Below are 19,976 nucleotides of genomic sequence, written 5' to 3' on the forward strand. Positions count from 1 at the left end.
CTTGTTCCCCCTGGGAATTATCTATGCGCTTGTCTCTCTCTCCATGGCTCAAGGGCAGCAGCCCGCCTGTGCCATTGGCCCCCTGGATGAACCAGGCCCTCGGTGAATGTCCCCTGCACAGGACCAACCAGAAGACCCCTGGAGGTTAGGAGCCAAGGCTGGCCTGAAAGGGCTGACGTCACAGGGGACGATGCTTAATTCTCATCAATATTAACAGATAACCCATCCAGTAAAACCGCAGGTTGAGACAGGGCGGCTGGAGGAGCTGGCACTTATAGCAGGGTCTCTCAACCTCAGCACGGGGGTGACTGGGGCCAGGGGACTCTTGGTTGGGGGAGAGGAGCCTGTCTCGTGTACTGTGACACGTTTAGCAGCAACTCAGGACTCTACCCTCTATGTGGTGCCAACAGCATCCCCTCCCGTGTGACAACCCAAACTGGCTCAGGACATCGCCAGATGAGGGCGTGGGGGCAGAACCATCCCCATCGAGGTCGGCTGACTTGAAGGGAGGGGTGAATCTGGTGATCGGTCACTCTGGAGAGGGTGGGTTAATTCACTGGCCAGCGGTCCCACGGGAACAAAGCCAGACTTGAACCCATGCGTTTCCCCAAAGCGCAGGTTTTTCCAGCAAGTTTGTAACTGTTAGTATTTTTTTATATAGCATTGTTGCGTTGTTCTCTGGGCCAGCCATATTTTAACAGTCACAATCTTAACATTTCGTAGAGAAAAGTCCGCTGTACCTGAAGCCTCGCAGGACTCCTGCAGGGAAGGTTTACAGCAGGGCCGGCGAGGAGGATGACCATCTGGCCACCATCGAGGGCCCAGGGGTCCCTCGGCCCCAAAGGGTAAGGAGGAGACCACCCAACTATGGTGGCACTTTATCCAGCCTGGGCCGCTGCCTGCGGGCATCTCCCCGTTGGAATCAGGCGACTGGGCTGGCCGGCCCTGCTCCGGTCTTTATCATCACTTGCCTGCAGCTGCGACTCTGCCACCCTCCTTCCTCATGACTCCTGCCTATGAAACCTCGGCCTCAGCCCACCCAGGGCCCCATTCCCCACACAGGGCTGTGAGCTGGCTCCTTCGCCACTTCCTTGTTCGACTGGAAGCTCCTGGGGAGCAGGACTGTGCTGGAATCACGTGGCCCCCGCACCAGGCATGAGGCTGGCACAACCAGTGACGACGGTGAAATGTGTGGCAGAAAACACGGCAGCCAAACAGGCAGCAGACAGCCCGTGCTCGCGAGTTCTTTATTGGAATAAATAACAGCACACTGTCCACACCACATGGCGTTTTCCCAACTCGTGTCCCTGGCTTAGGCGACGTCCGGCTGGCCCACAGGGCAAATGAAAGTGTCAGCTTCCCGCGGTCAGCTGGGCGACAACACGGCCAGGGTTTTAGTGGCTTTTACTTAACATCCATAAATCCAAAGTAAACATTGCTTAAAACAATTAAAAAGACACGATGACACTGGCACACGAAGGAGGCGAAGGAAGGATTCAGTCGCTTTAAAACAACACAGCTCTTTGACGCATCCAATTAGGACAACGGGGTGCGGGGGGCTCTGGGCTCAGTGCCTGCATAACACCGTGTGGCTGTTAAAAGGGAACCAGGGCTGCAGGCAGGCTCCCCAAGGCCAGCGGGGGGCTGGGGTTCAGAGACACGCCACACCGAGAAGGGTAAGCGGGGTCAGCATTTCACGGCCCTGGCCCACTCGGCCACTCAGGCCCTGGAGATCCCGAGGCGTCCGCGTGGCGGGGCTGGGGCCGCACAGGCGCAATGATCTTGCTTTCACCTAGTTCCTGCGGACGAGGGTCCCTCTTCGGGGAAAAACAATTTACTGAAAACGTGGGTCTGTGGAGGGAAGCGGGTTCCAGAACTCTCCTCAGTTAAGGACTAAGAGGGAAGCGTTTACATCCAAGGGGCCCCCAGTGAGTGTCCCAGGAAAGCTGCCTCTGCTGCTCAAGTTGCCCCAAGTAGATGCCCCAGCGTGGGGCGCCCTACAGAGGAGACGTCCCAGACCCCGGAACTCACATCCAGAGAATCACTGTCCCCAAGCCAACAGGGACAACAGGCCGATGACAAGAGGGGGAAATCACTGCCATGGAGAGTCCACCTGCCTTCTGCCTGGGAACCGCCCGTCGACGCACCGTCCAGGGCATGCTTTGAATTCTGATTCAAACTGGACAGCGAGGGGGCGGAAATGAGACACACACAGCCAGAGGCGGAGGCCACAGGGCCCGTCTATCTCATTCTCTCTCTAACTCTCCTACTGGAAACACAGGGCTGGAATGGGCTCACTGCCCCGGGATGCTGAGCCCCCCCACCCCGAGTAACCACTTCCTGCCCTTCACTGCTGCCCACCTGTGCTGAAAATCCCCAGGCTGTTTTTTCCAATCCCAACCTTGTCTCCTTTGTCACCCACCGCCCCCCCCACCCCCGTGGCCCCCAGGGATCCACATCGCTCTCGCCAAGCCCACCCGTGAGCGAGGCAGGTGGACCGGCCCCCCGGCAGCTCCGGGTGGCTGTGATTCTGTGTGTTAGGAAGGCAGCACAGAACGTTCCAGCCCCAGCTATTTTGTCAACGCGGCTCTTTAATGTCACCGCATCCCGCAGGAGACAGTGTAATGCCGTTTTAATTATTTCTTCCCCCTGCTGGGAAACCACCTCCATCAGAACGGCTATTCTGGAAACATCCCCAGCCTAGCAGCAGCCAGAGCTGAGACAGAATATTAAACTGTTTTCTAAATCTTGAGCGTTGGTATTCAATTTAATATTAACAACTTACTCAACAGCTCTGATCCACCGCAGGAAGGCGGAAATCAAAGAGACGAGAACGGGCTGTGGTGGTGGATGCTGGTGGGGGGAGGGGGAGGCTGACTTGCAGGGGGCTCCCGGGGAGGGTGGGGAGGGGGTGGGTGTGACACAGTGCAGGACCGGCCTGAGGCCAAGCTGACGGGTCCCCTCTTCTCCTGAGCCACTGTGAGTGGCACCCACATGAGGGGTCAGCATTCCTTTTCCAGGGCACCCCGAGGGGAGGTGCCAACAGGGCTCCAGAAAGCTAGGGCTCTGGGAGGAGGGAGGGGACCCTTCGTGTCCCCCTGTCATGGGCTGAATTGTGTCCCCCTTCCCAAGTCCTAACCCCCAGGACACCTCAGAATGTGACTGTGTTTGGAGACAGGGTGTTTAAAAGAAGATGAAGTTAAAATGAGGTCGCTGAGGTGCCCCTAATCCAACAGGACCGGGGTCTTTATAAGAGGAGGAAATTCGGACGTGGGGACAGAGGGACGACCATGTGGGGACACAGGGAGAAGATGGCCACCTACCAGCCAAGGAGAGAGGCCTCAGGAGAACCAACCCCGTACCCCTTGACCTTGGACCTCCAGCCTCCAGGACGGTGAGGACATCAATTTCTGCTAAGCCCCGGCCTGTGGCACTTTGTCATAGCAGCCGGATCAGACTAGCACACACCCGTTACTACATTTCTAAAAACGCATCCGTTCCCAGACAGGGCCTCTGAGACGGGAAAGTTCTGGAGGGAGCTGTCTCAGGCAGATTTTAGAGCTGGTTCCCGCCCCAGCTCAGGCATGGCAAGAAATCAAGAATGGCCCTCAGCAAATCCTTCCTTCTGGGGCCGGTGGGCGGGGTCATCCTGGGGTAGAGGTGTTTGTGCAAAAGCAAAACGAAAAAAGCACCGAGTGGCAGGAAGTGAAAGGAATGCGGGGTGGGGGGGACACTGGTCACATCAAAACCTTCCGGGACTTCAGAGGGAAGTTTTTAAAACTGCAAAACGCTTTTTACTAAAACGCCCTCACTTCTGAGGAGAGCCCCACCCGGAGACGCCCCAGAACGATCGCCTGTGATCGCTAATTGCTACAGCACACGGGGCGCCCCCCACATGGGCTGAGGGGTTGGGCCTCTGCTTTTCTTTTTCATCTTTGCATGGAGGCCGAGAAGTGACTCAGCGCCCAGCAGACCCCCAGGTGAAGCACCGGTGTCTGAACCCTACATTTCGAAGGATCCTGTCCATGCCGGGGAGGGGGAGGGGGAGGGGGGCGGGAGGGGGCGGACAGGGGACAGTCGGAGGATAACCACGGGCTTGGAGGGGAAGTGGAGGTGCCTCCTGGCCAGGGCAACACAGCAGAGCCCCCACTGCTGCCATCTGTCGCCGTGCCCCCCACCGTCTCTGAGCCCCCCGCCGTCTCCGTGCCCCCGCCGTCCGTCACTCCAGGTGCTTGTACTTGGTAAACAGGTTGTAAAGGACCCGCAGGGTGGACTTGAGGTCCAGGTTCACCACATCTGCAGAAGGAAACAGAGACACCGTTGGCAGGGTGACGGCGCCCCAGCCCTGGAGCCGACACTCGGGAGACGAGTGGGACATCTGCCATGTGCACAGCAGACCGCTTCGGGTTAAAGAGCGATGGCCATCATATCCAGGACGCTCTGGCAGCACCACCCCCAGACAGAGGCTGCTGCGAGAGCCCCCAGGCCACCCTCCGCGGGAGGGGCACCTGGGACAGCCAGGACAAGGATGCTCCTTCATCCCTTCTGGGATTTGCATGGGGACAAGGCCGGAGACCGATGGTGTCTGCATGGTGTGGGGACCACTTAACAGTGGGGGCCCAACACCCTTGGGCCAACCTGTGCAGGACCGACGGCCCGCTGCCCCGCCAGGTCTCCTGGGGCGGAGCAGGGGGGGAACTGCTGCAATGTCCCGCCCCCTCAAGGTCAAGCGCGGCTACAAGGTGCAGCCCACAGCAGGACACTCACGGGATCCGGCAGCTCCTGCAGGGCCCCTAAGTCCAGGCTGCCTTCTTGGGTGGAAAGTGGACCTGTTCTCCTGCAAGTTGGGTACGTGGGTCTTGTCCTCATTTGCCCTGTGACCTCAGACAAGTGACCTCCCTGCTCTGGGCCTCAGTCTCTTCGTCTGTAAAATGGGCCTGCTGGACTGGATGATGCTAAAGGCTCTTTGAGCTCTGACTTCCTGGGGTTCAAAGGCCGCCACGGAATGATCAACTTGCTTCCCCTGCAGATAATTAATTACCTGCAGGGAGCAAGAAATGGCATCTCCTCCGGAGGAAGGCAGGCTGAGTGGCTGCCACGGATCAGCAACTGTCCTTGTAACCAGCCCCAGTGTGCCCCAGCCTGTCGGGCGGGTGGGAGGCACAGAGAGCTGGTGCAACCCCCTCTCATGCCTTCCCAGCTTGCAAAGGAGGAGGCCAAGGTCACAGAGGAGAAACAGCTTGCCCACCAGCTCACCTCAAGAGGAAAAATCAAGTCAGCGGGCACGTGGACACACCCAAGGCGCTGTGGGGCTCCCAGGGGCTCCCCGGGCCTGAGGCTGGGGCTCCAGCTCCCGGCAGGCCAACAAACCAACACAGCAGTGGGAGAGGGGGTGGCCCCGTGCTCTCTGTGGGTGGGCAGGGCTGCAGGGGGCTGGGCCAGGCTGCTCCTGGTCCCCGAGACTCCCAACTCTGGTGTCACCCCGCCCCAGGGGCGGAGCCTGGAAGAGACTCTAGTGGAGGTCCCTGGACACCTGCCCTTCACAAGGGTCCTTTGCTGGGCAGGAGGTGGGTGGTCAACTTGAAGTTCACAGAGCTCAGTGCAGGAGCTGGATGGCAGGCGGGCGGTTTGGGAGCGCAGATGGACACCAAGCCCACGTGGGAAGGGACTGAGCTTCATGGTCCCAGGATGGAATTTCTGTCCCAGGATGGGCCTGAAATGGTGGCCGCCAAGCCTCCCAGGGCATGTGTGGAGGGTAACGAAGGCATCTTCCCCGGATTCACGCTGTCGCTGCAGGGCGGTGACTCTCAAGTGGGGTCCCTGGACCGGGAAACTCATGAGAAATGGGCATTGCTGGTCCCATCGCACAGCCTCTGAGGCAGAATCCGTGCTGTAGGAAGCCCTCTGGGGGACTCAAGTCTGAGATCCCGACGCAGATCTCTTAACACAGGGGCCAGGCAGAGACAGTGAGGTGGTCCCTGGCCCCAGCTCTGTGGCCTCCGTGCTGCCACTCAGACCCAAACGGGGTGTGAAGGTGCCGCATCCTGCTCATGAGCATCGCCCTTCATGGGGCATCAGGGACAACAGTCCGGCAGTCGTTAAACTGCTTGAAGCCTTGACTATCCTTTCAAGGCCTGAAACGGCATGTCCTGCCTGAGACGCGGCCCCTGGAGAGGACCTTAAATCGTGAGGCTGTGGGCAGAGGCCACGTGCTCCAAGTCAAGTGGTTCCTAAAGAACCAGCACTGTGACTCCACCAGCACAGTTGCCCTGGTCCCCAAAACCAGAAGCATGGGGCAGGAGGCACGGGGACCCCGGCACACTCGGGACCTAATCGAGAGAGACACATCGGCCTTCCAGCCACTTCTAAGACCCAGTCTGAACTCCCTCCCGTGCTCCTCACTGTCCCCGAGGGCCCCCGGGCAAGTCATTACCTTCAGGGCGAGCCTTGGGTTTCTTGAGCCCTCCGTCCAGCATCAGCTCGAAGGCAAATGCCACGTTGTGGACCTGCCAAGGAAGCAAGAGTGAGTGCTGGGGTCTGCAGCTGTTCCCAGCCTGGCCCGCCACCCACTGCTCTCCTTCTGCAAGGACCGGATGGGGGCAAGTGTGGACAGAGTGAGCCTGAGGAACGACCACGTCCACATGGACCCGGGGCGCCCAGGGCAGGGCCTGGGTGGGGAGAAGGAGGGTGAAGACATCTGCTGAGGGCGTCACACGTTTGTTAGATGGTCCCGACCCCCGCCCCAGTGATCTGCAGGCGCTGGTGCAGGGCTGAAGGCACAGAGCCTGACCCGGAAGGCTGAGTCCCCAGTGCCTGCCCTGCCCCAGGCCCCTGCACAACCACACGATGAGAAGTGACAGTGACCCATTTTACAGATGAGGAAATCGAGGTTCAGAGAGGACGAGTGACCTCCCAAAGGCACCCAGCCCTGTGTACTGTCCCCACCACAGAGCTGCAGGAAGGGCCTCAAAGAGCTGAGTGTGCACAGCTGTGTGCTCAGCAGCACAGGATGCTCTGGGGGTGGCGGCAGCCTCAGCACCAGGCAGGCATGAGGACGCTGCTGGGACTGAAGTCAGACCGACGGCGGCTGCAAGTGTGAGGCAGCAGGGCTGTGGTCCTGGCCCTCGACCTGCTGGATGCCACGGCAAGGGGGACACCTCCCGCCCCTGCATGACTTCTCGGAATGAAAGCATCTGCGACACTCGGCCCACAGGGATGCTTAAAGCTTGCACTCTGCTAAGGATGGCTGATGAGGTCTCAGATGCAGCCTTCTCTGTGCATTTCAAGTCCACCCGAATCGTAAGGATGTGGGGCCATCAGCCAACTCACCGCCAGCAGCCATCTGCCGCCAGCAAAGGCCACTGGGGGTGGGATGGGGGGGGGGGCACCCAAGTAAACGATCAGAGACGTCAGAGCTGGAAAGGACCCGAGGGCTCTCAGGAATCCAGCACCTTCGAAACAGGAACGCTTTCACAACTTCAGTGTAAGTCAATCAGAAACATGACAACTTTACTTGTGATGCAGTTTAATAATTAACCAGGAAAAAGATGTTTGACAAAGTAACCCTCAGTGAGTGAAACACTACAGCTCCGGGTACCTCGAAGAAGCTTCCAGGGCCCACTGGGCGGGGGCACTCGGGGAAGCCAAGCAGGCAATCGTCTCCCGGGCACCAACCAGGAGCCGGCCCGGGGAGGCACGGGGTGGGGGGTAGACCACGGAGGGGACAAGCCAGCAGACACAGGGCTGGGCGGGGCTGCGAATGACCAGGCGGGAGGCTCCGGGGCCGCCCTGGAAAAGGCCAAATGGGACACCAGGCAGGGTGTCGGCCACCCAGCCTGCAGTCCGTGGTGGGGGCCCAGAGGAAGGGCTGTGGGGAGGGCGGCCCAGGGCTGGGCCTGAGGGTGGGACCAGGGCGGGAAATGGAAAGGATGGTCTGTAACGTCCCCTTTTCAGAGGAGGCTCCAGGACTGAGACGGGTCAGCACGTCTGTGCCAAGAAAGGCTCGGGGCTCCAAGAGATGGCGCCAGACTCAACCCAGTCCAGTGTGGATTGAGAAGCGGTACCCTTTCTCCAAGAGCATCTGCTTCCCCCGCCATCAGCTCACAACCATCCAGACCACCTGACTCACAAGAATCAAGATGGAGACAGGACGGCCAGGAGGGAGAAAGGGGAAGAAGACTTTCCGGATGGAAAACTCCATCAGCCAACCTGGGGCTGAGCTCCCAGCGCCGCCCACCACGGGCCCCTCCGGACCTGAAGGAGCCGCCCGCGAGCACAGGCAGGGACAGAGTGGGGGGAATGTCGCGTCCGGCACACAGCGGATGAGGCCGAGGCCCTCGGAGGAGAGACGGCTCCCGGAACCTGCTCAGTATCGAGCGTGGTCAAGCTCAGGAAGCCCCATCCTTGCCCCACAGAGAAGAGTTGGGGGGTAACTCCCATCCAAACCCCCCTCTTGGCACCCGCTCAATGGTGTTGGTTCCAAAACAAGATTTTCCTTCTGCTTTCTGCTCAGTGTGAGGAAAGTGCCAGGCAGGAAGTTGCTGCCATCCATCCTCCGACTGTGAGCCCTCAGGGCCCCCCACAGTGCTCCAGGCCCTGGCAGAGGGGCTTCCCCCGAGCCCAGGCCCCCCCACCCGACAGGGCAGAGGGAACAGCAAAGAGCTCCTGACAAGGCTTTGGGGCCACCCTCCCTGACCATGACCACAGAGTGTGACCCCAAGACCACTAGGGAGCCACACGCCGTGCCCAGAGCCCCACACCACCACTGGGGGTCGGCCACGAGGGCAGGACACCAGAAGTCGTTTCTCTCTGTAATTCAAAGGATTTTAGAAAACCTGACCATGTGAGAGAAGAATAGAAGGTTCCAGAACAGTGGTGGGCTCTGCCCTGCTGACCGTGCGACCCTAGGCTGTCTCTCAGCCCCCCTGAGATTCCGTCTGCTTCTCAGGGAGATGGAAGCATCCCAACCCTGCAAGGCCCTTTCTGGTATTTGCTTCCAGGAATAACCTCCAAGTCCCCAGGACACAATCCACCCCACAGAGAGAGGGACGTTATAGAATCTTCCAGAAAGATAATCAACGGACACAAGGTTCTCAGCAAAGGGGCCAACACAGAGTAAGACTCAAACAGTGGCTCCAGATCAAGAAGCCGTGGGTGGTGCCCAAGCCTCTGAGACGGTTCAAAGGGCACCGTTCATTTGTTCGAAGGAACCTACAGGTGAGCCATCCAGTCTCATTTTCTTTAATCCCAAGCAACTGCTTAAAAACGCAAGCCCACGACACATCTCTGATGTTGCTCATTGAACCTCAGTCTCCTCCTCCAGGAGATGCAGAGCTGCCACAGAGATGCCTAGTGCCAGAGCAAAGGCTGCTCGCAGAGTCCGAGCCCCAGGAGATGCTCGCTGAGTGGTCCCTCTGTGCCGTGCCAGCACCGCCGTGCCACATCTGCACGTGGCACCCGACAGCTCGGGTGCTGACGCCAGCCGGAAGCGGGTTGAGGTCTACGCAGTGGAGAAACACCACCGCCTGCGAGGCGGTCGTGAGGACCAGGAGGTTCATGAATATCATGGACTCACGAAGAACTTCCAGCGGCTGCCACGATGCCCATCAGTCCCCAGGAGGGGAAGGGAAGGGAGAGACCCCGGGGCCGGGGGCGAACAAGGTGGGAAGAGGATCTGCCAGAATCTGGCATCCTCCGAGAGCTCCAGCAGCCCGCAAAGCCAGCAGCAGAGGGTCCCCTGCGAGGGAGAATGGCCAACAGTGCGTGGATGCGGCGCCCCCTTGGCAGCCCTCCCTTCGTGGCTCCCACACAGGGTGAAGGCAGACGGAACAGGCCTCACGCCTCCCAGGCCAGGGCAGCGGCCGACAGAGACCTTCACGCCCACCTCAAAGGGAAGCAGGCCAGGTCAACGCTGCCCCTGCCATGTGCACGAGCCTCGTCTCAGGAAGAAACCCAGCTCAGGACCGTCTGGCCAAATTCACCCTTCTCGCCAGTTCTTATTAATTTGAACAAAGAAAAGATCTCTCCAAAACGATGCCTCTGCAGCTGGCCACCCGGGGCCTGGAGCCACACGAGCCTCTTCACCAAACTGTCCTTCTCTGGTTTCTGGAGGACAGCACAGCCACCAGCATGTCCTGACACGGCCTCGCTCCTTCCTCTGCTCGCGCTCGCTCTCGCTCACCATTCACACTGGAGGCGATGAGCCAGGCCCTCTCTAATCCACTCTGATGCCATCACAGCAGGCAAGACGGGACGACACTTGGCCACGAGCAGACAGACTGCCGGGAGCCAGAAGGGAGCAGACTGACAAACTCTGGCCCCATTTCCGGATGGTTCTCTGGCTGCCGCCGCCCGCTATACTGTCTGCCTCCCTGAAGCGTGGGTCTAGCCCTTTGGGAAAATGAAATCACTGGCACCCGTGAGTCCAAAGCAACACGGACAGTCCAGACGCCACGTTTCTAAAGGCGACGCACTAAATCCGCCAGGACCGCTGAACCTTGGGGAGCCCCGGGCAGAGACGAGCCTGGTCACCAAGGGCGGTGACAGTGGAACCATCAACCCCAATTTAAAGGTTAAGCCCTTTGACCCAAACAATCCTACGTGAGGAATTTTCCTCGAAAACAATCCGTAGAAATGAAAAATATATGCATTCAAGAAGACGCCCGATTGTCTTAATAGGGAAAATAGAAATGAGTTGATAGCCCAAGAGCGGGGAACAGGAGACACCGGGGTCAGAGCCACTCCCCAGATTTGTGAAAATGGTATTTGGGAAGGGCAGGAAGCAGCAAAGAAAACCAGACACGCTGTACTCATGGCACCAACAGAGGAAGGATTTGCAATTCCACTGACGTTTGACCACAATGATTAACATCATCGTCCCAGGGAAAAGCCCTGAAGAGAGCCTGCCACACGACCCTGGAAGTGTCACGGACTGCGACGGTTTTTCTTTTTCCTAAAGGTTACGTCTAATTGCAATACCATCTGTCGAGCAGTTTTTCTTTTTTGAAGAACGCAGCTAGACTCCAGACAGACTCGTCAGGGCGTATTGGACGCCGTGCGCTCCCGCCAGCACGCCCTGGGCCCCTCGGAGGATAGAGACCAAGCACGTACCTTCTGGTCAAAGCTGTCCGGGGTCAGGTAGAAGTTGTGCAGGGGGACAAAGTAGTCTTCCAGAAGGCCCATGAGCAGGACCAGGTACACGCCATCTGCAAACTACAGAGAAACACTGGTGATGCTTCCGGGCCTCGCACGGCCGTGAACGCTCTGCATCCACCCAAAGGAAGAAAATGTTTTAGGGTGAAATAACCTATCCCTCATTCAGGCTCGAGGACCGGCCATCAGGTGAAGGGGCTAGTGCAAGGTGCCACGCTCTGGCCTGGAGGTGACCATGTGCGTGTTTGGAGTTTGGGTGCAGCCGCGTGGACAGGACCATGTCCCTGGGACCAGACAGCTCAGCCACAAGGCCCGTCCCCCAACTACTGACCCTGGGGATAACACTGGCTCCCATCTCTCAGGGCTGACGTGAGCATCCAGAGGAGCGGGGGCAGTGAGCACCCAGCACATCGTGAGCGCCCTCAGCGTGAGCTGCTGGCATGATCAACCCATAAGCCAAGGGCGCCCTATGCTCAGGTCTGGGCTCGCCTGCTCACTTCGTCAGCTGCCTGAGCGCCTCCCTCTAGCTATGCTCTCGGGGAGCTCAACTTTCACCTGCTCCAGCCTTGGTGACCTGAGCCTTTGTGTGTGTGTACCCAGCACAGAGCGTTCAGCCCAGCTGAGCCCTCAACGGCGGGGCTGACCCTGGGGAAAAGCCCTGCGGACTGCAGCCCCGGCCCCTCTTCCTGCCGCCCGGCCCGGCACCCCGTCCCACCCATGGAGAGGGAAAGAGAATCTAGAACAGAGACTGCTCTTCAGCAGACAGCCCCTGCTGGCCCCAGGCCAACGAGCCAGGCCAGGGAGCAATCATTCCTCTTACAGATAAAGCAAGGCAGACAGCGAGGGCAGAACAACTTGCCCCAGGGGAGGAGAGAACCAAGATGCAGGCGTACGGCCTCACCTCAAGGGCACAGACCAGCACCCACCGCCCCCCCCTACACCGGGAAGGCCGGCCTCACCCACCCTCACAGAGAACAGAGAGGGCGTCTCTAGGGGCTGAGACTTGCTTGGTCCCCCGCAGAGTGAGGACTTGTGAGGCCCCCAGCCTCCAGTTGTCTGGAGCTGTGTTGTCCACTGCAGTAGCCACTAGCCACACGCGCCTATCGAAATTAAAAATTTCTTTGTTTGACTGTTGCTGACTTACTCTCTTTTACTGCATAAAAATAAACATAAGGCGAAATTTACCATTTTAACCATTTTTAAGTGTACACACAGTCCAGGGGCACTAAGTCCATTCACATTGTTGTGCAACCATCACCCCCATCCGTTCCCAGAATTCTTTTCATCTCACCAACCTGAAACTCCGTCCCCGTTAACACAACTCCCCCGCCCCCTCCCCCAGCCCCTGGCACCACCATCCTACGTCCTGTCTCTATGAATCTGACTCCCTAGGGAGCTCATGTCACTAAAACCACACAGTATTTGTCCTTTTGTGACTGGCTTATGCTTTCTTTTTTAAATTTAATTATGACAAGTTTTATGATTTTACCATATTAACCATTTTTAAGGGCATAGTTCAGTCTTGTTCGGTACATTCACACTATTGTGCAACCGATCTCCAGAACTCTGAAAACACAAAATCCAGCCCCTCGGTGGGACCAGCCACATTTCAAGTGCTCGACAGCCACATGTGGCCAGTGGCGTCTGTATCAGATGGTGCATCGACAGAACATCTCCATCATTCAAGAAAGTTCTAGGGGCCAGCACTGGCCGAGACGATCGTCACGCAGGATGAGTGGACAGCCACGAGGAGCGGGACGCCCAGGAGGCCGTCAGCTTCCCAAGATCAGCAACTCGAAATGAGCAAAACGAGAACTTGCAGAAAGGAGTGCATTTCTACTTAAAACCGGTGACAGCTCCCTCCGCCATCCTGGGCAGCCCACCGAGGCCCCCGACTTTAAGATGAGGAGTGATCACAAACACTTGCTATCAAGAAGCCCGTCCTCGGAAAGGGGAAGTGGAAGCTAAGGAACAAGCCAGAGGCAGAGGGACACAATCAGCAACGTGGGGACGGGCGGGGTCTCTCCCGAGGCCAGTGTTCCAGGCCCGGATTCAATGTGCTCTGACTGATAAATGACCCTTTGCCTGTGTGTCACGAGTCTCCTGCTTCCATGCTGTGAAGAAATCGCTTACTCATCTAAGGAGAGCAGAAGGGTTTAGCAGCTCTCCCTCAGGGACACGGAGCCAGCAAGCCCAGAGAAGCCGGCCCTCACATCAGCCTGACCCACTTCCAGGCAAAAAGAAGCTGTGCGTGGATGAAGACACCTGCCCGGAGGTGGAGGGAGTGGAGCTGCTGCACTGACAGGCCTGCACGGGCAGAGCACTGCGCGGCTCATCAGTGAGTGGGTGGGACCCTCCATTTGCACATCCCCAGAGCAGGGATCCTGAGACGGGGCGTGCCCTAGCTCAGAAATCTGCTGTGCCTCTCTGCAGGGAACGGAAACCCCCACAGATGCCCCAAGACACCATCATTGCCGTCTTCCTCGTCACCACCCACCTTTTAAGAGCATTATCTCCATTAAGCCTCAACAATATCTACTGTCTGCAGTTTAAACTTGTGGGAGAAGCTCAGAGAGGTTGACTGACTGACTCAAATCACACAGATAGGATAATATATAACATAAGCTAGGATAAGCCCACAGCATAAGAGCGGCTTTAAAATGGAGGGGGAAACACACAGACACACACTAGCACACACACACACAACCTGAGCAGGAATTCAAACCCGGGTCTCTCCGACTCCCAGAACATCCAGACTTTAATGGTGAACATATTTATAAAAATACCAAGATTCCTTTGCAACAAAAGAGAAAAAATTCTCTGCATTTCTGTGGCCAGCAATCTGGTAGACCAGTGGTTAAAAATATTTTTAAGATATTACTTTATATAATGTGATGATAGAAAAAAAATGGAGATATCGAGTAAATAAAGATTGATGCAAATTTAAGTTTAGAATCTCAGCCTAAGATGTCTGGCTATTAATATTGGCGTGTGGGCCCATCTGGGAAGTGACAGTCAGGAACTGCTGATGAGGACGTGGGAAAAGGAGTTGTCACCACTGCAGGATGAGAGTGTCACATGGTCAAACATTCCTGGGGGCCCTTGGTGTTACCACCTCTGGTCTAAGGATTCCGTTTCTAGGAGTTTATGCCGAGGAAAAAGACGAGGGAGCACACAGCTGTGTGCAAAGATGCTCACAGTACCACTATTTACAAGAGAGGGAAACGCCCATCGTAAGGGAAACGTCTAATCAAGGGCAGCACAGCCTGAGAGTGGAGGAGAAGGCAGCTGTTAGAGCCACCGAATGCAGACAGCCCAGGCGACAGAGCAAAGACGAGACAGAAACACCGACACTCACGAAAAGGTGCCTGCAATAGATTGAGTAACAAAACACACATTGCAAACAGCTATCCAGTACAGTACGATCTATGGTCATTTAAAAAATACATTTATGCACATAAAGTATCCAGAAAAACACACATCCTACCATTAACTGTAGTTGGTTACCTCTCCCAAGAAGATGAGGGGGGGAGATTGCGGGGAGAGAGCAAGAAGGATTCTCACTTTTCAATTATTCTCCTTCTGGACTGTTCACATACCAAACAGCAAGCAATCAGAGGCTGTGTGCAATATCAGTAAACTGCTGAAGATAATAAATGTATTTGCGAACAACGCACAAATAAACACACCAATTAAGAACAGACCATTCGGCTCTCAAATACAGACGCACGCCGTCCCCGATTAGCTCGCCAAGGAGAAAGACAGCCTGGAACAAGACCCTCAGCGCAGTTCTCTCTGAGGAGGGCATTACGAATCATTTTTATTTGTTTTACTTATCTGCATTTTCAGACATTTCTACAATGAACCTGAATTACTTTTTTAATTAGAAAAGCAAATGAGAAAAGTTAAAGAAAGCAAGCAACGGATGCAATCCCCCCAGGGTTTAGGAAGGATCAGCTGTGCGGTAGAGAAATCTGTACCAAGAACTCAAAGGACTCCAAATTCAAGCGCCCAGCTAATCGTGGGGAAAAATTATATTTTGTCTTTAATCCTGCCGAGTGCTCAAAACATATTTTATCACGAAGCTGCTTTAGCTTTGGGGGTGGGGGTGGGGGGCATACTTTATATGCTTACTGTGCATATGCATTAGAGGGACGTTAGTGAGCATGAACTAGGTGCCAGCCACAGCGCCAAGTGTGAGAACAGCGACAGAGAGAAGCAGAGGGGGACGGAACATTCTAGAACACCTGGACTGAGGGACCTGCACATGCAGAGGCCCTTTGGTGGAGGTGGTGTGGCACCTTGGAGGGTGTCAGGGGTTGAACTGTGTCCCCCAAAAAGGATGTGTTGGAGTCCTAACCCCCAGGACCTGTGAGTGTGGCCTTATTTGGAAATAGGGTCTTTACGGAAGTAATCAGGTTGAGGTCAGCAGGGGGGACCTCAACCCAATATGACTGTTCTTCCAAAAAGGGGAAATTTGGGCACAGACACGCACACGGGGAGAACATCATGTGATGATGGAGCCAGAGGTCGGGGTGATGCAGCTACAACCCAACGACACCAAAGATCGCCAGGAACCCAGCAGAGGCTGGGGGGGCGCTGGCACAGATGCCCCCGCTCAGCCTCGGAAGGAACCAGCCCCCCGCACCTCGATCTGGGACTTCAGGCCTCCAGAACCGTGATATCAATTTCTGTTTCCTGAGCCACTCAGCTTGTGGTACTTTGTTCCGGCAGCACCAGGAAACCAGGACAGAGGGTCTGGATAGGCCAGAGCGGCCGCGCATCCTCGTTACACCCAGACAGCGCCTGCTTTGCCCACACGGCCACCCGGGATCAGAAAGCCTGCTGACAACGACACAGGACCCCAGAACACCTTACCTGGGTCTCCAGTTCTGTCACCTCCAAATTCAGCTTGTTCAAGTGCTTGTTCACAAACGTGATGAGCGACTGTCAAGGCAAAGAGACACGGACCACGAGTGAGCGACTCGGCTCCATCCGCCAGGACGGAAGTGACACGGGCCGTCTCTGTTTTGTGGAATGCTTCGATTACCTCCTGTTTGCTAAAACAAAAGGCTCGTGACCTTGGTTTTAATGGGATAATGCCTAAATCTATCCCAGCTGGAGAAGGAAACACACCTCTGTTCACCACCCACATGCACATGTGCTAACTATCCTCGAGAGGCATGCCCAGGGCCCTTGAGAAGGGTAAATCTGTCAGGGGAAGATAATGAAATTTTTAAACATAGGTAACCTCCAGCGACAAAAGATCAGAGAGAAAGGCTGCCTCGGGCCACACCCATCACCGTTTCAGTAGATGGAGATTCCATCCCGGCTTTGTCTCAGGGAAGCTGGGGTTTGCGGAGCCTGCGACATACACAGCAAAAGCCACTGGCACCTCCTCTCTGGTGAAAGTTTAAAACTTGTCACCTGTAACTTCTCAGCAATCAAACCCAAATTAAATGGAAATTTAATACCAGCCCCACCCCTCCCATCCCTGGATGTGATGTCACTTCCTTATTCGTTCCCCTGAAATTTACTGAGCAGCTGCTCCGTGCCAGGCACTCTGCTCGGTGCTGGGGACACAAAGACGGGAGCACAGAGCCCCACCCTGGAGAGCCTGTGGCCAGTTCTCCATTAGGCACACCCAGGGGAGGCGACAGAGAAATCAAGAGATACACAAAGCTGGGAAACACGCAACAGAGGGAGATCTGATGAGCCCACGGGGAGAGGTGTGGCCCTGGAGGAGGGCGCACTGGAGCCGGTCCTGGCAGAGGCCAAGCGGGAGGCAGGAGTCGGGGCGATGGGCAGCACAGAAACCCAGGCCACGTGCACAGGTGGGAACCCTTTGGGATCCTCAGGCTGTATGTGGGTGGGTGGGAAAGAGTAGGAGGGGCTGACCCAGGACAGACCTGGGGGTTGTGGGCAGGGCCCCCTGCTTTTATTCTGGGGTCCGGGGAGCCACCAACAGAGCAGCTCTCAACATGGGGGTGGGGAAGGGCCAGGCGGGAAGCAGGATGCTGTCAGGCAAACAGAAGGACTGTGTATTGTGCACTGCTGGGGTCCCCAGGGCCCAAAATATGTCGTTTCAAAGAACGAATGAAGATCACATCCGCTGAGGGCCAGCCCGGTGGCACAGCGGTTAAGTGCACACCTTCCGCTTCGGTGACCAGGGGATCACTGGTTCGGATCCCGGGTGTGGACATGGCACCACTTGGCAAGCCATGCTGTGGTAGGTGTCTCACATATACAGTAGGAGAGGTTGGGTACGGATGTTAGCTCAGGGCCAGTCTTCCTCAGCAAAAAGAGGAGGATTGGTGGCAGATGTTAGCTTAGGGCTAATCTTCCTCAAAAAAAAAAAAAGGATCACATCTGCTGAAAGACCAAAGCTGACCTTATGCTGCCACGTTCCACACCATCTTGTGACCACGGGCTGCGTGCCGGGCCCTTGCATTTTACTCTCACGGTGCCCCCAAGAGGTGGGGATGGCCTGGCCCTACTGATAGATGGGGAAACTGAGGCAGTGGTTAGACTCTGCCTCAGGTCGCACAGCTGCTAAGTGGGAAGCAGGTTTGAATCTTCTTGGGCGTCTGCTGAAGGGGTTCTGTCAGGGCCTTGGGGCCAGAAGCGGCTGGGGGGGAGGGGGAGGCTCTGAGGCTCCAGGCCGTCACTCATGCCCCAAGGACGCTAAGAAGGCTGTGCCCCAGAAGGACCACTGGGATGGTTCCCCCGGCCTTTTGAAGGTGCTTCCAAGAGCTAACAATCTCCCTGTCGCAGCCAGGACCAGCACTTTCCAAAAGCAGGTTCCACGGGAACTCAATGCATTCCAACCCAAAACAGATACACAAATCTCTTTACCGACAAATGAGTTTGGGAAACGCTTCCTACTAAGTCCTTTCTTGGAGAATTACAATGCACATCAGCATCTTAAAGGCTCTGAGAAGTCCTGCACTATGATACCTGTACGGGAAAACCATCCTAGGCATTCAAGAACTCTTGTCCCCTCTCCCCGGCGTCTCAGATAGACACGATGGCTCCTCCGATTCTACAGGAAAGCGGGAGCACGCCCACTGTAGGCTGCCTCGCGGAATGAGCTGTCTGCAGGTGCTCAGATAAGCTCGATGTGCAGTGAGAGAGGCTCAGTTCTTCCTGGGTGGGGACAAGCCTTCCTGGCAGATCCCCCTGGAAACCCATGGCTCCCCAGCCCCCACCCTCAGAGCTTTGGGTTCGCTCGGGTTTTTCCATCCGCGGAATCGCCAGCAGGCTGCCTGAGCTGCGGCTGCAGGGCTGGCCTCTGTGCTCCTGCCTGGAGGGGAAATGGGCCAAACGCACGCACAGAACAGCTCTGCTGGCAAAGCCTGTTTACTGGGCAGCTCCGCGGTAATGAGGCCGGCAGGAGCCAGCAGGTTGACACGCTTAAAAACATTTCCACATTAAAAAACGCCTCGAGTCGGAATGAACCGCCACGCGGGCGCTGGCTGGGTAATGCGCTCGGCAGGAGCGGGCGAGCAGGCGGGCGGGGACCCAGGGAGCAGAGACGTGCAGTTAAAAGGTGCTAATTTTATGCACCGCAGTTCTGTTTTTGACTATAATTACACTTCAATCCAAGTGGCAAACATTTCAGATTTTAAACATTTCCCCACCCTCTTCCCAGCATGGGGTTGATGCTGCAAAGAGCACGCAGACGGAGGGAGACACGATCCGACCACGGGCTTACCTTCTTCACCACGCTGAGCTTGTCCGGGGCGTGGTCGAAGAGCGTGTCGAAGGCGTCGCGCTCTGCGGGGACCGCGGAGACACGGGGAGAAAGAAGGGTTTGTGGAGATGCACTTGCTGCCCTGACCCCCACCCGGCCCGGGGGGAGGGACCTCTGCTCCCCCGGGACGTTCAGCCTGCCTAGAACCCTTTCAGTTCCTGCAGAACCCGAAGGGTGGGCGCTGACGAGGAACAACCCAAGCAAAGGATGCTTCTAGACTCCTTCTAACTCAGGGTCCATCTTTTAACTTGAAATACACGGGGAGCACAGGGACAGCTGCCCCCATCGCGTCCCAGGACTTGGGGGTTCTTGCTTCTCCCTCCTCCACGCTCCGTACCCACCAGTATCTTGTCGGTAAATGTGACCACCTCTCCCGCTCGTCATACTGCTGCCCCCATTCAGGCCCCATGGCCCCTCACCCAGGGGCGGCCACAGCCTCCTACTTCATCAGCCTCCTTCCTCCACTCCCGGCCCCTCTGATCCATTCTCCCTAGCAGGCAGGGAAAGCCGTTTAAAGTGTAAACTGGATCATTCCCCACGCCCACCCCCCACCCCCAACTAAAACTCTCCCACAGCTTTTCATCACTTCTAGAATAAAATTGATTCTCCCTCCCGGGGGCTCCAACAGGCTCAGAATCATCCACCAACACACTCGCTCTCCCTGACTTCACTCCACCAACCAGCTTCCCGGCTGCTCCTCTATCACATGCTCACCACAGGGCCTTTGCACCTGCTGTTCACCGGCCTCATATCCTTCAGGTTGCTCTCAGATGTCACCTCCTCTGAGGGGCCTTCCACAACTATCCCCATCTCAAAGAGCGCCCCACTCCCACTCTCTGTCCTCTTATCCTGGTGCACTTTTTATAGCACTTAATCACTATTTGAGAGTACATTTTGTGTGTATTTGTGTGTTGCATATGACCTGCTGGACTGTGAGCTCCTCGAGGGTTGGGACTGCTGTCTCCCCAGAGCCCTGCACCGTCTCTGACTCCCAGAACACTGAAGGGCCCACAGCCATGCTCAGAACGAAAGAATGAATCCGAAGACCCTGCTCCAGACCCTCTCTGCAGCA

General features: G+C 56.6%; 1 protein-coding gene across 1 annotated transcript in view; it reads right to left on the reverse strand.

Moving 5' to 3' along the window:
• Positions 1–1,228: 1,228 nt before the first annotated feature.
• The window catches only part of PARVB (parvin beta), a 53,006-nt gene continuing 34,258 nt past the window's right edge, over positions 1,229–19,976 (reverse strand). Inside the window, exons 8-12 of the mRNA XM_046646528.1 lie at positions 18,866–18,927; positions 16,030–16,098; positions 11,110–11,211; positions 6,434–6,506; positions 1,229–4,296 (exon numbers count right to left, since the gene is read on the reverse strand). Of these exons, the coding sequence (XP_046502484.1) occupies positions 4,220–4,296; positions 6,434–6,506; positions 11,110–11,211; positions 16,030–16,098; positions 18,866–18,927 (383 nt within the window). The 3' untranslated portion in view covers positions 1,229–4,219. The remainder of the gene's footprint in view (positions 4,297–6,433; positions 6,507–11,109; positions 11,212–16,029; positions 16,099–18,865; positions 18,928–19,976) is intronic.

The sequence above is a fragment of the Equus quagga genome, chromosome 19, assembly GCF_021613505.1.
Source record: "Equus quagga isolate Etosha38 chromosome 19, UCLA_HA_Equagga_1.0, whole genome shotgun sequence".
NCBI classification, from domain to species: Eukaryota; Metazoa; Chordata; class Mammalia; order Perissodactyla; family Equidae; genus Equus; species Equus quagga.